Here is a 15,246-nt window from a genome sequence, read left to right as displayed (position 1 = left end):
GACAAAATAATTTTTTAATTCTCAAATTATGTCTTGTAAGTATTTTGCATGGTAGTAGAATTCATTTGAGTTTAAGTTTGATTGGTTTTATTGTTTCTTTAAATGTAAGGATATTTTATGATTTCATAGAAGGAAATTTTTAGAAATGATAACCCACTCATTTAGTTAAACCATTTCTCTTGAAGTGGTAACCCATTTATAACTTCATGTATATTTTTAGACTCATACATATATTTACTCTTTCAGGTTTATAGTACTGCTACTTTCTGGTGAAGGTATAATGAACATAATTTAAAATTCTACATAAAATATAGGAATACTATTCAATTAATAACTAGTAGATTATCACCTAATTCTAGTTTAGTGTTGTAGCTTTTGAAATTACTATTACCAGACAATATAAAGCTGTTCTAGCATACATCTAATATACTGTTTCTAAAGTGAATGAATATGTATACAGAGAAGGAGGGATTTTGGACTTCTTAGAGAAAGCAAGATAGAGAATCTTATTTCAGATGACAGAAGACAGCACCAAAGTCATCTTAATTTTTCTAAAAAAAAATCATCTGATCTTGTTTCATATTAAGATTTGACTTTTAATTATGTTGCTGCTAAAATTATTCTCTGAGATACTGTGCATAGATGATTCAAGATATTTTTGAAACACTCCTTAAAATGACCATTAAAGCCTATTAAATCATCACTTTTACTCCAGACATCTCTGTCCTCACTTGCTTTGCTTTGTTTAATAGAAATAGTGTATTAGTTTTCTGTTGCTGCTGTAACAAATTACCATAAATTTAGTGGCTTAAAACAACACAAATATATTATCCTACAATTCTTGAGGTCAGAAGTTCAGTATGAGTGCCACCAGACTAAAATCAAGGTGTTGGACAGGCTGTTCCTTTCTGGAGTCTTTAGGGGGAGAATCCATTTACTGCTTCTTTGAGTTGTTGGCAGAATTCAGTTCCTTGCAAGTATAGCACCTAGGTCTTGTTTTCTTACTGGCTATAAACTGAGGATTATGCCACCTTTTAAAGGCCACCACATTTCCTGGCTCGTTGTCTGCCTCCTCCATCTTCAAAACCAGCAATGGCCTGTCGAGGCCTTCTCACTTTGCATCTTTCTGACATACTGTTCTGTAATGTTTTACTTATAAGTATTTATATGGTTAAGTTGGGCCCACTCAGATAATCCAGGGTAATATCCCCATCTTGGGTTCTTAACCTTAATCATATCTGCAAAGTCCCTTTTACCATGTAACATAACATATTAACAGGTTAACAGGAGTTAGGATGTAGACATCTTTGGGGAGCCATGTTTCTGCCTAATATAACCGGTAGTACTAACTGGTGCCTCGCTTTGCTGGATCAGTTTTCCTTTTCTGTTTGGAATACCTCTGACTTTTCCCTCTTTGATTCATGGAATACAAAAGAAGTGTTAGGATTCAGCAGAGTCATGATAGTACTATATTAGATATAATACCTATAGGGAAATTATAGGGAAAAGAGAATTCTAGAAATACTAAAAAAAGGAAAATATGCTTACAGAGTATTGCTTTGTAAAATAGAAAGTCCTTGTGTATTTTTGTGTTTATATTAACTATTTCGAATCCTTAGTATTAAGGTCCATAGTTATTCAGTACACAGCAGCAGGAAGTAAACCAGTAAAGAGCCTCTTAATTTAAATTTTTTTAAATTTATTTTTAAATTTATTTATTTATTTTGGGCTGTGTTGGGTCTTCGTTTCTGTGTGAGGGCTTTCTCTGGTTGTGGCAAGTGGGGGCCACTCTTCATCGCGGTGCACGGGCCTCTCACTATTAGGGCCTCTCTTGTTGCGGAGCACAGGCTCCAGACACGCAGGCTCAGTAGTTGTGGCTCACGGGCCCAGTTGCTCCGCGGCATGTGGGATCTTCCCAGACCAGGGCTCGAACCCGTGTCCCCTGCATTAGCAGGCAGACTCTCAACCACTGCGCCACCAGGGAAGCCCAAGAGCCTCTTAATTTAATATGAAAATATTCCAAGATAGATATTCAGAGCAATAAATTTTAATAATTTATGTGAATTTTGATAATGGACAACTTTGCATCTTAATATGTTATTTCTTTCCTACTTAGATCATCACGAAGTATGTATACGAGCTCCTGGAAAAGGACTGTAATTTGAAAAAAATATCTATTCCAGTAAGTCCAATTTTTAAAAATATTTATAGTTCCAAATAAAATAGTTTTCAATTCAGAAGAAAACTTTTGTTTTAGGTTAACTGTGATAAGTTTAAATGTTAAGATCCTAGTGTTTTGATATTGATAAAGAAAATATTAAATTCCTGTCATTATATCTCATCTCATTGTTCACAATAGTTCTTAAAAAGTAATATTCTTCAGTGTAAAGAAAAACTGATTTCCAGTCTTTTTTGAAAATGATGACACAAAAGGACTACCCTTTCCTCTACCTTTTCTCATTTCATTGCTATAATTTATTTTTACGTATTTATTTGAAGTAAACCAGTATTCCTTTTCTTGCATTAGACATTCACCATCGCTTTAATTATTTCTTGATTTTTTTTTAATTATATGTTTTATTTCTCTGTTATTTCCTCTGCATATCCCCAGATTCACCCCTGGTGCTTCGTGTTTCATAACACTACTCATCTCTTTTTTGGTAGAACACTTTTTTGAAGTTTTGCACATTTTGCCATTTCAGAGTGAAAAAGTTTGAAATTTGTTCTGTGATTCAGCTTCTCAAAAGAACTTTTTTGTTTTTAATGGAAAACATGAAATATTAAGTGTTTAAATGAAGAAATAGTAACCTTATGTGTGTATTGATGGTAGACTAGATGATCTTTAAGGTCCCTGACAACTCTCTGATTTTACAATCTATATGAATCTCCAAGACTTCATGAAAGTAATTTATTTAAGGCACAAAACTTTGAATATTGATAATTTTGTTTACATGAAATTTTGCATGAAATTTTAAAGTTCTTTGGGCAGTGTTATTCTACTATGAATTGGAGGGTTTGAGGATTTTTTAATGCTATCCATCCTCCCAAATTAATTCCATAAGTTGATTTTTTTTAAAAAGAAATCTGTTTTATATTTAATTTTCTATAGGCAATCTCAAGTACTAGGTCACATTGTTAATCATTTATTCATTCATTCAACAAATATTTACTTTAGGGTACCAGGTACTGTTCCAAGTGCTAGTGACATAGCAGTGAATAAAATATTCAATATTATTCCACGTAATGACTAGGCCAACCCTTGTTTTTTTGAAACCTTTCCTTCCTTTTGAATTATGTGAAAACCAAGATTTTAGTATCTTTTGGGGAGTGAATATAAAAGTCTTTTTTGGATTCAAATCTCTTTTAGTTTTGACTTTAGGTCTAGTGTCTTACTCTATTAAAACTATATATTGAATTTTGTCTTCTGGAAAGTTAAGGTAGAATTTTGTCACTTTGTCCAGTCTTCTTTTCTTGTTAATTCTATTTCTTTCGAAGTTTCTGAAGAATGATATTTAAAGAGCCTTAGGTTAATTCATTGTTACAGCACAATTAATATTGAGTCCTTTAACTCCGTAATACTTCTAGTTCCATGGAACCTTTAAACTCACTTTAATTCCCTAGATTTCTAGAACAAATTACAAGATAATTGGCCATATCTCTCATGTTATATGATTGCCGTTCATTAATTTTCTTTATAGAAAGCCTGAGATTAGATTTAGAAGGACTTCGATTATTTTCCTCTTTTTTAAATTTAGACTATAAAGTTACACAGAGGGAGCTTTACGTTATATGAGACCTATAACAACCTTCATGTCCATTTTTGGTTAGTAAAGATTCCCTAATTTTATAAACATTAAGGAAACAAGAAAATTTTTATTTTAGGAAGTTTATCTCTCCTTAGATTATCATCACATATTTTATATAGTTGTGAATTTTTCTTCCCTAAGTATTAGTTTTCTCCTGAGTTCTCTTAAATCCCAAAGCTAGCAGTGAGAGTGGGGTTTTTTTGTTGTTGTTCAAAGTCATTTTTTTTTACTACAGGAATACCACCAAACTTTTTTTTCCTGATGATAAACTAAGTTTTAGTGTTACAGTTGAAATATTTAACAAAGAAAGAAAAACTTTTTTTTTTAAATGACAGCACTTCGTGGAAGTCCGTGATTGACAGATCATGATCATGTCTCATGTTTACTTTCCACCTCACATAAATAGGTACAAAATATTCTCCATTTTAGTATCTCACACTTGTGTAGAATACTGGATACATGAATTTAGCTTGACTACAGATTTGCATTCAATTTATTCAGTCATATTTAAATAAATATCAAAATTAGTGATTTTCATAAGTATCCCAAAGTGAATTGTTAATTGCTAAAAATTGTTTGGTGCAGTCTCACTGACCAATTGGCCTTTGAGGTTGATTTGTCTCTAACCTGAGGTGGTACACTGGAATGACCTTTATGTGTATTCCTTAATGAAAGCTCATCTTAGTAAATTACCATTGTTTGAAGATAAATGGCCTTGGAACAACCATTTCAAAACTTAAGTTAATGAAGGAAAAATTATTTTATTCATATAGATATTTTTCTATTTTAAATTAGCACTAATTTTACACAGAGTAAATTATAGCCACCAGCTGCAGACTCACAGTTCTGCATTATATTGAGATGAATATGTCAATGACCAGCTTAAATACTGTTCTTATTCCTTAATCATTAATACCATTACATTGTTCATTTTCATTTTTTTTCCTTAAATACTCTGACATTCTGATATTTTCAAAGTCAGCATATCTGGATGTTCAAGTAAAACATTTATTCATTTGTTCATGGCTGCCTTGACTTGTAGCCCCTTAAAAAATTCTTGAACAGTGGTATGATATAAAAAAACACATGTTTATCTTCAGAAAATAAGTACTTTTCCAGTTTTAAAGTGATTACTGTGGAATTTAAAGTGCCAACATTCCATTGCTTAAAAAATTGACTCAGGTGCTTGGTAACAGGGGACTTAGTATGATGGAAAAAAGAAACAGTGATCAGCACCTGCTGGAAAGTCTATAGCTAGGGGTTTTTTCATTAAGATAAACAGATGTCCATTTCCATACATTCCAGAATCCATTAAGGCCTCCCTGACTTTAAGAGGCTCTTTTATTTGTGCATATTTAGACATACTTTTTGGTAAATGAATGACTGGAAACCTCTGTAGCCTCTTTTTTATTTTTCACTGACAGCTTTGCTTTTTAATTTTTTCTTTTGTTCTTATCACCATTTTCTTTTTTTAAGCCATTTTAACTGAATGATTCATCTGCTTTCATATAATGTTCCTAGGTAAAAGGGAGTTTTTTTTCTCAGAGTTGGCTTTCGTCTGTCTCCCATCCACTTTTCTTCCTCTGTGACTTCAGTCGTACCCATTGTCATCATAGTAATTTGTTTATTCTAGACGTCACATGCAAGTGAAGCTAATGTGGTAGTGTTATACTTCATACTTCTCTTACTGCATATTTAATTACTACTAATAAAGATACAGATATGCCATTTTAATTCTAAGCATTGTGTAGTTCTTTTAAAATTCTTTGTAGTCATGCATTCATTTAATCTTCCATTTGTGCTTTCTGAACCAGGCAAGTATTGTAAGCAGTTAAGAGGATGCATTATTTAGTTAAATGCCTTTTATCTAAAGGAATTCACTAGTGATGCTTGATAAGATTCTTTATTCCAAAAGTTCATTCATTCTTATATAAATGAGTGCCTACAATGTGCCAGCCTTTCTTCTAGGCATTGGGAATGTAGCTGGAGACAAACAAAGGTCTATGCCTTCCTGGACTTACATTCTAGTGGAGGGAGCAGATGGTAAATAATAGAATATTATTAAAAGCATATTAGATTGTGTTATGTGCTATGGAGGAACATAAAACAGAATGGGACTAGGGAATTCTTGGGGAAGTGTTTAAATGGGGTGGTCAGAGAAGGCTTCACTGAGAAGGTGGTATTTTTTTCTTAAACCCTGTGGCCGTGCTCTTCTTGCTGAAATAATTACCTTTTGTGCTCTGTTTACACAACTGGCTAAGCATCCAATACTGACACCAATCTGATTGTTTTAGAAACAGGGAAATTTAAATTTTTTTGTGTGTCCCAGGAGTAGTGACTGGGAACATTTGGAATCCAAGGCATTTTTTGGTATTGAGTTTCTTTCTTTCTTATTTTGGTAATTTTATGAATCTATATTGTTGATGAAGTGAAGTGCTATTGCATTACCCAGCATGTGGATTGACTTTCTCTATTTGAGGAGGTGTTTATTACCAGCTGTCAAGATTTTAACTTGGCTCTGACCTGGTTGCACAAAGGCTGCCATTCCTAGTTACTTGCCACTGCTGATGTGGAATACCACTCAGTGCAGGCCATGGCATATGTAATAAGAGGTTGGGAAGTTATCCCTTTCTAAAAGTCTTTTGAATCTTTCAAATCTAAATCATACATCATCTAGTATAAACCTAACTATTAAGTGTAATCAAAATGACTAAGAATGTTCACTTTTCATACCATAAATAACTAGTACATAAAATAAGGTTATCAAAGTATACAAATAATATTCCTTCATAAAATAATTGTTATATAATCCTGTGTTCATACTCTGAATGAAATTTCAAAGTCCATTTACACAGAACAGTTGGTGTTTGAATTTTTAAATAGTTCCCCCTCCTACTGTTGTTAAAAGCTTAGTAGTTTTCCTTGCTAATATATGGTCTTCCAATATGTGTATTCTCCAGCTGGGTTTTTCTGGTTTTTATTTTAGGTGCAGCATATTTCTATTATAACTTATAGGCTTAATAGCTGTGTGACCTTGGGCGAGTTATTTAAACTCTCTAGGCTTCAACTTCTTCATCTATAAATGAATATAATAATAGTGCGACCTTAACAGAAATAATATTTTTTAAACATTTAGCATAGTATCTAGATCAAAGGAAGCACTTAAAAATTAGTTATTCTTTATAATGATAATATAATATTAAATATACAATAATAATGGAGAAAGACATATTTCCAGTATTCTTTTTTCATATTTTTATATGTTTAAATTACTATCATGTCTTTTTTTGCTCCTCTACCTTATATATAATTATCAATCTCTAATGAAAATTTTATTTTAAAGTTTTTTTACTTCTATAATTCTGTAATAGTCATTCTATAATTTATAGTAACCATTAGTTGTTTTCTCATTTGTGTCTAAACCTGATCAGAAAACATTTATTTATTATTTAATTTTTTTTAATTACAGGTAGATGCCACTGAGAGTGAACCAAAGAGTTTTATCTTTATGAGTGAGGATGCTTTGACAAATCCACAGAAACTGATGGTTTTAATTCATGGTAGTGGTGTTGTGAGGGCAGGTCAGTGGGCTAGAAGGCTTATTATAAATGAAGATCTGGACAGTGGCACACAGATACCTTTTATTAAGAGAGCTATGGATGTAAGTGCAATTTCCTTTATTTTTTTTTGGCATTTTATAGCTCTGTTTTAGTATGTGTTATAAATTATTTTATCATGTCTTTTAAAAAGTCTTTCCTAAACATAGTCTTATCTTTAAATTGTTCTTATTTATTTTATTTGTAGTGAAAGATTATTCTGTATTATTTTGCCTTTACAACAAGAGCAAAAACGCATCTTAAGTATACAAAGATTTAGATAAAATCTTTGAAATGAGTATTTTCAGTTCTAAATTTTTTCATTTCTTATTACATGAAATATCAGTTAAATTATCAAATACTTATGAATATTATTGAAAATACTTCTGAAAAAAATCATGACTGCTTTTGTAAATCTCTGCCTACCTGATTTAGTGAAGTTAGAGACTAAAGGAATTCTGCTACCTTTAAATTAATATCTTATTCTTAAAAAAAAAAGAGTTGGAATAACTCAGTGTTTTTTTGTCATTAAAAAATAAAAACAAAAAACAACTCTTTAGAGCCCACAAATGTAATGCTTTATGAATAAGACAAAGACATACAAAATGGTAAATTACAGTATTTACTGAATTACTTTCTTCTTACTTGAATTTCAACTTTTTAGAAATTGGTGTTTTAAAATTGTGTTCAAGGTTTTGTTTCCTGTAGTGGTGAAATTTCTTTTTCTGACCTAGCTTTGTTACATCTTAATATTTGGCGACTTGCTTTACTGTCTTATTCTTAAGTTCTGCAATGAATAGTTAAATTTTGCAAAGTTGGTTTTCTTTCACATATAAGCAGAGGTTTTCTTCAGAAAAATAAAGGTAAAGTGACATCTTTACTTATAAAAGGTTAATATAATAATGGAAAGTTATCACGTATGCTTTATAAGAGCTACATTTTTGTAATTAAAAGTGGAAAGATATTATTTGATACACTTATGATTGCAAAGGTCGAAGATATGTTTCCTACTTTAACTCTGAAATGATAAGAGTAAAGCTCAGCCCAGCTCTTAAAGAATATTTTGTTAATAGATTTTGAGGCCCTTAAAATGCTGCAAGTAGAATTTCATAGGTGAATTGTGTATTTTTTTTTTCAGTCCCCATGGATGTGCAAAGAACACAAAGACATTACTTTTGATGCATTGCAAACTTCGATAGTGTGTTTTTTGGTAGAATTTAAGTAACTAAAATAAATTTATTTAAACTGTTTCATATTTCAGGTTGTGAATAGAGAAATGAACTTACTCTCTGGCACATTAGTTAGTGGTTAGAACAGATGCTGTTGATGTATTTTAAGAACTTTACATGTGAAATGTGATCACAATTTGGTGAATATTTGAACATACAATTTAGTAAAGAAAATCAGATGTTTGTACAAACACGTGCTTGGTGAGATACTTTATGTAAATTATATTGTCTGTGCTACTAGATCAACTAAGCCTTTCCCATTCTAGAATATTTTATTGTTGTATAGAGTTTTTTGAAGTATAGGGAAGTATAGGGCTATAGAGTATAGAGTATAGGGAAAGCCATCCCAAATACCTTTGAACAAACTATCTGTTGAGATCCTAAACAAGAGGGAGGAGGTTTATCAGTAACATTAGAATAGTCAGTCATTTTGTCCTTTTAAGTAGGAATAGTGGGGGATAACAGCATTTCATTGCCTTGCCATTTTTGTGCTTTTCTCAGAGCAGCTCAGGGTTCCTTGAAATAAAGCAGCTGATTTCTAAGTTCTTTAGTATTTAGTGTATGTTGTGTACTTTGAAAAGTTTAGTTTATATACTTTATTCTCAATTTTATGAACTTTATTCTGGTAATTTTCTACATGGTGAACATTTAAAAATGGATATCTTTTTAATTCAGATAAAGTGATTTTATTACTTTGACTTTACTTTTTCATGGTGTTTCTCTGGTAATTCTTCAAGGGCTGCTCTGTGTTTGTGTGTGGCTGGAGGGTGCGGAGACAGGTGGGGGAAAGGATGGTATTTTAGGAAGCAGGAAGAGGAAGACTAACAAGGAAAAAGAAGTCTCATTCTTTTTAATCAGATTACTCCTACATGTTTTTATTTTCTGGACTTTTTTCTAAAATTGTATTTAAAGAAATGTTTCCATAGTTTACAAAGGGCTGGGAGCCACTACTCTGTTTTCCATGGTCTGTCCATTTTCATGTCGCAACTGCAGTAAATTCTGATATTTTTCAGGCCAGACAAGATTATCTCTACTCAGTGTTGTTAATAATATTTATGCTATATTCCTTGCAGATTTTTAGTATAAGATTAAAGGTCCTAAAATAGGAGTCATATCATGGTAAGGTTAAAACTTTTTTCCAACACTAGAACCCTGCCTTTACTGGACTGTTTTGTAAAAAAAACAAAACTTGTGTTTGAATCTGTGGAGCCACTTTGGTTGAAGCTGAAGTGAAGATTGGAACCATTCTCACAACAGCACCTGAGATTTATTCCCTGACCCTGGGGCTCCATAGATGACAGTTTAAAAACTACAGATACTCTAATCCTTGCAGTTTGCTTAAGAACTTTATTATTAAAAATGTATTAAGATTTCTTGTTGGAGAAATAGTACATATCAGATAAATGCCCACAGTGCTTCTCAGGAAGCCATAGCTAATATTTTCAGTGCTTAAAAATCTTAATTGCATAATATATTAATTGGAGTAAGAAACAGTATATCATATAGCCAAGTACTAATTATTCAGTGTCTGATTGTGCAGTTTGAGATTTTCTCATACTTATTTCTTCTTTGATCTTTTCAGGCATTTTAGTTGATCTCCATAAAAAGGGCAAGGAAAATAGGTGACAATTCATTTCATTACTAATTGCAGGGGTGGTACAGGGGTACAAAATTTAAGGGGTCAGTCACTCTCATGATGTGCAGTCCTTGTAGGACCGTGAGAGCGAGTGCCTCCTTAAATTTCGCACCGTAGACATGTCACCGATCTCTCCCTATCCAGGCTTTGACTGATTGAGATGTATATACTGTCAAAAAGTTTCATGGGGAGCAGTTTGGAAGCCCCTGGTCCAGGAAGTCAGATTTTTACCATGCATCAGAATCACGTGGAGGGCTTCTTGAAACAGATTGCCCTGTTCAGATCCCAGGTTTTAATTCAGAAGGTCTGGTTGGGGCCTGAGAATTTACATATCTGAGAATATCTCAGGTGATGCCAGTACTGCTCATTGGGCACCACACTAGAACCATTGGCGTAGGTAATACTTTTTGGATTGGTTGAGAATTTATATATACTTTTCAGGCTTTAGGTGTAATGCATAAGGTGGGACTTGATGGCAATTATACTTAGTGTGACAGAGGATGAGAAGTTCTAGAAAATGTTTTATAATAAAATCAGTGAAGTAAAAGTTTAAATTATAAAGAGTACTCTCAAAGTACAAGCGATTCATATCCAACATGACTTAAAATTTTTTAATTTTAATAAGTTTTTGAGAATTCTGATAACTTGACTAAGCCTACGTTGTTTTCTAATTTCTCATAGCTGGATTATTCAGAAGAATCTACTATTTCCGTAATTACTTACTTTGCATATAATTTTCATACTGTTATATCAAAGTTTTTTAAATTAATGCTATTTTTATCAATGTAATGTATACAATTTGGGTTCTATAACATGGTGGACTGAGTTAATTAACAGTCACTTGTCCCTCCCACTAAACACCCATAAAAATAATGGAATAAGACATAGCAACAACAAAAATATTAAAGACCTAGTTATGTTCAAAAGATAGAAAAAGAATCTTTAAATTCCTGACTACAAGAAAGAACTTAAAACCCCAGTGGTAAATCCCTGGAGGGTGTGGCAGCCCGAAGGTGATATTTGATGAGATATAAGACCTAGGCCCCAAGGGGTCCACAGCACAGCTTTGAGCCTGAGAGGCAGGATCTAAAACTAAGACCCTGGAAGCTTCTGCCTTTTTAGTTTTTAGAGGTGCAAAAGTCAGTTTGCCAGAGGTGCCAGGTGGGGTAAATAAACAGCCTCCCCTGAGATATAGAAGCCACAGATCCTAACCCAAAGGTGGATTTAGATTTGCAGTTTGAATTGAGACAACTTATTTAGTGTGGGAATCTCAAGCAGTGTAAATTCATGTAAAAATGGACTTTGGACTGATGAAACTTCTGGGTTACCAAGTGGAAACAAACATAAAAGTGCCAACAGCAGCACTTTACAATTCAGGGTAAATCCCTAATGAAGAAGAATTTGTAGTCAGAAACTAAAAATTATTTGAGGAAATGATTCATTACAAAGAAAAGTCAAGTCAAGCAAAACTATCAGGCATCGTTGAAGAGAGTTAGTAAATTAAAAGTTAGCATTGGGGAATACACTATATAGAATATAGCAGAGAAAACCTGAGAAAAAAATTATGATAGATAAAAAGTCATGGAGAATAGAATGAGATCTAATAATCCTCTAATAGATGTTTCAGAAAAGCAATAGGAAAGAATGGGAGAAAAAGCAATATATTAGTGGTAGAGTGTTTATGAGAATAAAGACACAAATCTTTGTAGAAGAAGCATGGCATATCTTGAGCAAGACAGATAAATCTACACTTAAAACTTATTAAAATAAAACTGTAGAACATCAGAGGATACAAACATATAATCTTAAAAATCAAGTAAAAACAAATGACATACATCAAAATAAAGGTTATCCTTTCCTAATCCTTCCTCAGCTGTTAGTTCTGTTCCCTAGATGTAATAACTCTCAATACTTTTTGGTTTTAATTATATTCTCTATATCAACATTTTTTAATTATAGTGCTGTCTCTTGATTTATCAGTCACTTTCTTTTATGGCACATAAGAATCTCTTTCCCATTCCCACAGTTTTTGGATTAATTCAGCAATCAAGCTTTACAGTATTACTACTACTTTAATATTGCTTATGACTGAACCAAGTAGGTACTGTGGTTGCTACTCATTTCTGCTACAAGTTTATTTTCATAGAATTAATAATTTCCTAACTGTTTTCTGTTTTCTTTGTAATAGTTGTTAATTCTGATTGGCCTTTCTAATTTTTTACATGGTTAAATTTATCAGATAATCTTATGGTATGTTCTTCTGGAGAGCTCTCTTTTGGAACTCTGTGGACTTCTGTCCCAATCTTGACTGGTCACTTTCTAAGCCTGCCTCCCTGTCTCTCTTCCTGGGACTCCACTTAGATTCTCTCTGGTGTTTGACCTCCTGTTTCCTTGATCTAATGACCGTAGCTTTTTGGATATATGCTCTCATTTTGTTGGAATCATCAAAGAGGGAATACGAGATCAATTTTTGAAACCTAGTATTTATGAAAAATACCTTTATTTTACTTGCTCACTTTATTTTCATAATTCATCTAGTCATAGAATTCCAATCTGAATATCATTTTCATTCTGAAATTTGAAGGTTTTGTTTCATTGTTGTTTTACTTGCAGTGTTTTAATTGAGAAGTCCAGTACCATTCTGATCTTGAATCCTTTTGTTTCCCTCCACGGAAGCTTCTTTTCATTCTCCCTGGTTTTAAGAAATTGAATCATACTGCTTTTGAGAAGGTTTCTTGGTGTGGGTTTTTTTGATTCATTGTGTTGGGGATGTGGTGATTCCTTTCATTCTGTACTGCACATTCATGATTCTCAATTCTGAGAATATTTTGTTGTGTTGTTTCTTGATAATTTTAATCTTCTCTTTTTCTGGAATTTTCATTTCATTTGGACTGAGCCTCTAATGGTCTTATCTAATTGACTATACTTTCTCTTATTTTCCATCTATTTTTGCTCTAGTTTCTGGGAGGTTACCTACTTTTTCTTTTAGCCCTGTAGAAATTTTAAAGTTCTTTCATCATATTTTGTTATGGAGCTCTCTCTTTATTCATTTTTGCAGACTTCTGCACAGTACACCTGATTTGAGCTCTGTGTCTCTCTCTTCCCCTTTCCTGATCTGACGTCCTTCTAGTCCTTCTCTGGATAAATTTCTCTAATGGAAAAACCACTGATCTCTGACAGGGTTGGCTGTGCAATGTGAGATTTTGACCCGGGTTTTGGTTTTCAGGTTTTGGTTTTTTGGTTTGTTTGGCTGCGGGGGGATGGGTAACTGCATCTTATGTGAACTTACAACTACTGCCTCTGTTTTTAGACTCAAGCCCTACCTCTACTTTCCAAGAAAACTGGCACCCCGAATTTTGAGTTTCTCTGAAATTCTGTGGGTGGGTTGGCTTGCTTCTAGTTATTATTTATCTCCAGAGGCTTAAGTTAGAATTTCCTCTGTAATACCAAACAAATTCCATCAGCTTATTGTCTTCCCATTAGTTTCGTCCTGATGGGTTAATACCGCCCCTACTATAAAATATATTTTTATTTAATTTTTAAATGGCAATATATTCACATGGTTCAAGAATCAAATAATATATGAAAGTGTACAGTGAAAAGTAAACCATCCATATTTTTTAAAACTAATATTTTAGTGTGATTTGTGGAAGGAGTAGAGATAATCAAAAGAATTCAGTATAGCATTTTAATTACGTTTTTTATGTGGTTATTCCAATGATAGGTAGTCCCTTTACAACTCATATCTTTTTTTTTTTTTTTTTTTTAATTTTTGGCTGCATTGGGTCTTCGTTGCTGCGCGTGGGCTTCCTCTGGTTGCGGCGAGCGGGGGATACTCTTCGTTGCGGTGCACGTTCTTCTCATTGCGGTGGCTTCTCTTGTTGTGGAGCACAGACTCTAGGTGCGCAGGCTTCAGTAGTTGTGGCACGAGGGCTCAGTAGTTGTGGTCTGCAGGCTCTAGAGCGCAGGCTCAGTAGTTGTGGTACACAGGCTTAGTTGCTCAGCGGCATGTAGGATCTTCCCGGACTAGGGCTCAAACCTGTGTCCCCTGCATTGGCAGGCGAATTCTCAACCACTGCACCACGAGGGAAGTCTGCAACTCATATCTTTTTAAAACAAATAACATTAAAGTAATTTTCTGTATAACAAAATGCTTTGTAAACCTCAGGAGATGACGTCCTTACGTAGCAATATTCGTCAAAGTAGAATATTTTAGGATTTTCTTTTAGAAATCGCTATGATTGTAAGATGACTAAATTGAAGACTGCATAAACTGTTGCTTGACTGATATGAACCACATACTTTGAAAGCTGATTTAGAGCTTTTTAGTTTTTAAATCATTTGCTTCCCTTTTAATAAGCAGTAACTTAGCTTTTCTATTTTGGCTGTTGACTTTTTGATTTCTCCTTTCTTACTCCATTTTGGGTCCCCTCCCCCCATTTTGACAGACACATTTGTTAAGCTGATTGATTACAGTTTTAGGATTTTTTTCCACAGATGTACATGGAGCCATTATAGATGGTTATCTAAAATACGATATGATTTTTCCCAGTGATTTGAGTAATAAATTTTTGGTAACACCTCCTAACTACTGCCTTCAGTTCCTAGTCTTCCAACTAAGTACTGCAAGATCTTGCTATTTCTTTTTTTAAATTTATTTGTTTTATTTATTTATTTTTGTCTCTGTTGCATCTTCGTTGCTGTGCGCGGGCTTTCTCTAGTTGCAGTGAGAGGGGGCTACTCTTTGTTGAAGCGAGCAGGCTTCTCATTGCGGTGACTTCTCTTGTTGCGGAGCATGGGCTCTAGGCGTGCGGGCTTCAGTAGTTGTGGCACGCGGGCTCTAGAGCACAGGCTTAGTAGTTGTGGTGCACGGGCTTAGTTGCTCTGCGGCATGTGGGATCTTCCCGGACCAGGTCTCGAACCCATGTCCCCTGCATTGGCAGGCAGATTCTTAACCACTGCACCACCAGGGAAGCCCC

At 33.6% G+C, this 15,246-nt stretch overlaps 1 protein-coding gene across 10 annotated transcripts in view; it reads left to right on the top strand.

Annotated features, from left to right (window-relative positions):
* ARB2A (ARB2 cotranscriptional regulator A) overlaps positions 1 to 15,246 on the top strand; it is a 427,541-nt gene that overhangs the window by 99,696 nt on the left and 312,599 nt on the right. For 8 of the 10 annotated variants that reach the window (XR_016392455.1, XM_089908385.1, XM_022592733.3 and 5 more), the window contains 2 exons: positions 2,117 to 2,182; positions 7,276 to 7,467. Coding sequence is in view for 9 of the 10 variants with exons in the window: in XM_089908385.1 (XP_089764511.1) it covers positions 2,117 to 2,182; positions 7,276 to 7,467 (258 nt within the window). In the remaining variant the exon portion in view is untranslated. The remainder of the gene's footprint in view (positions 1 to 2,116; positions 2,183 to 7,275; positions 7,468 to 15,246) is intronic. The other 2 variants (XM_022592751.3, XM_089908389.1) reach the window with 1 other exon arrangement.

Source organism: Delphinapterus leucas, chromosome 3 (genome assembly GCF_059928025.1).
Source record: "Delphinapterus leucas isolate spDelLeu-1000000601 "Yukka" chromosome 3, BTC_Dleu_Yukka2, whole genome shotgun sequence".
NCBI lineage: Eukaryota > Metazoa > Chordata > Mammalia > Artiodactyla > Monodontidae > Delphinapterus > Delphinapterus leucas.
The sequence above is the reverse complement of the archived record's forward strand: the minus strand, read 5'-3'. Positions and strand labels throughout refer to the sequence as shown.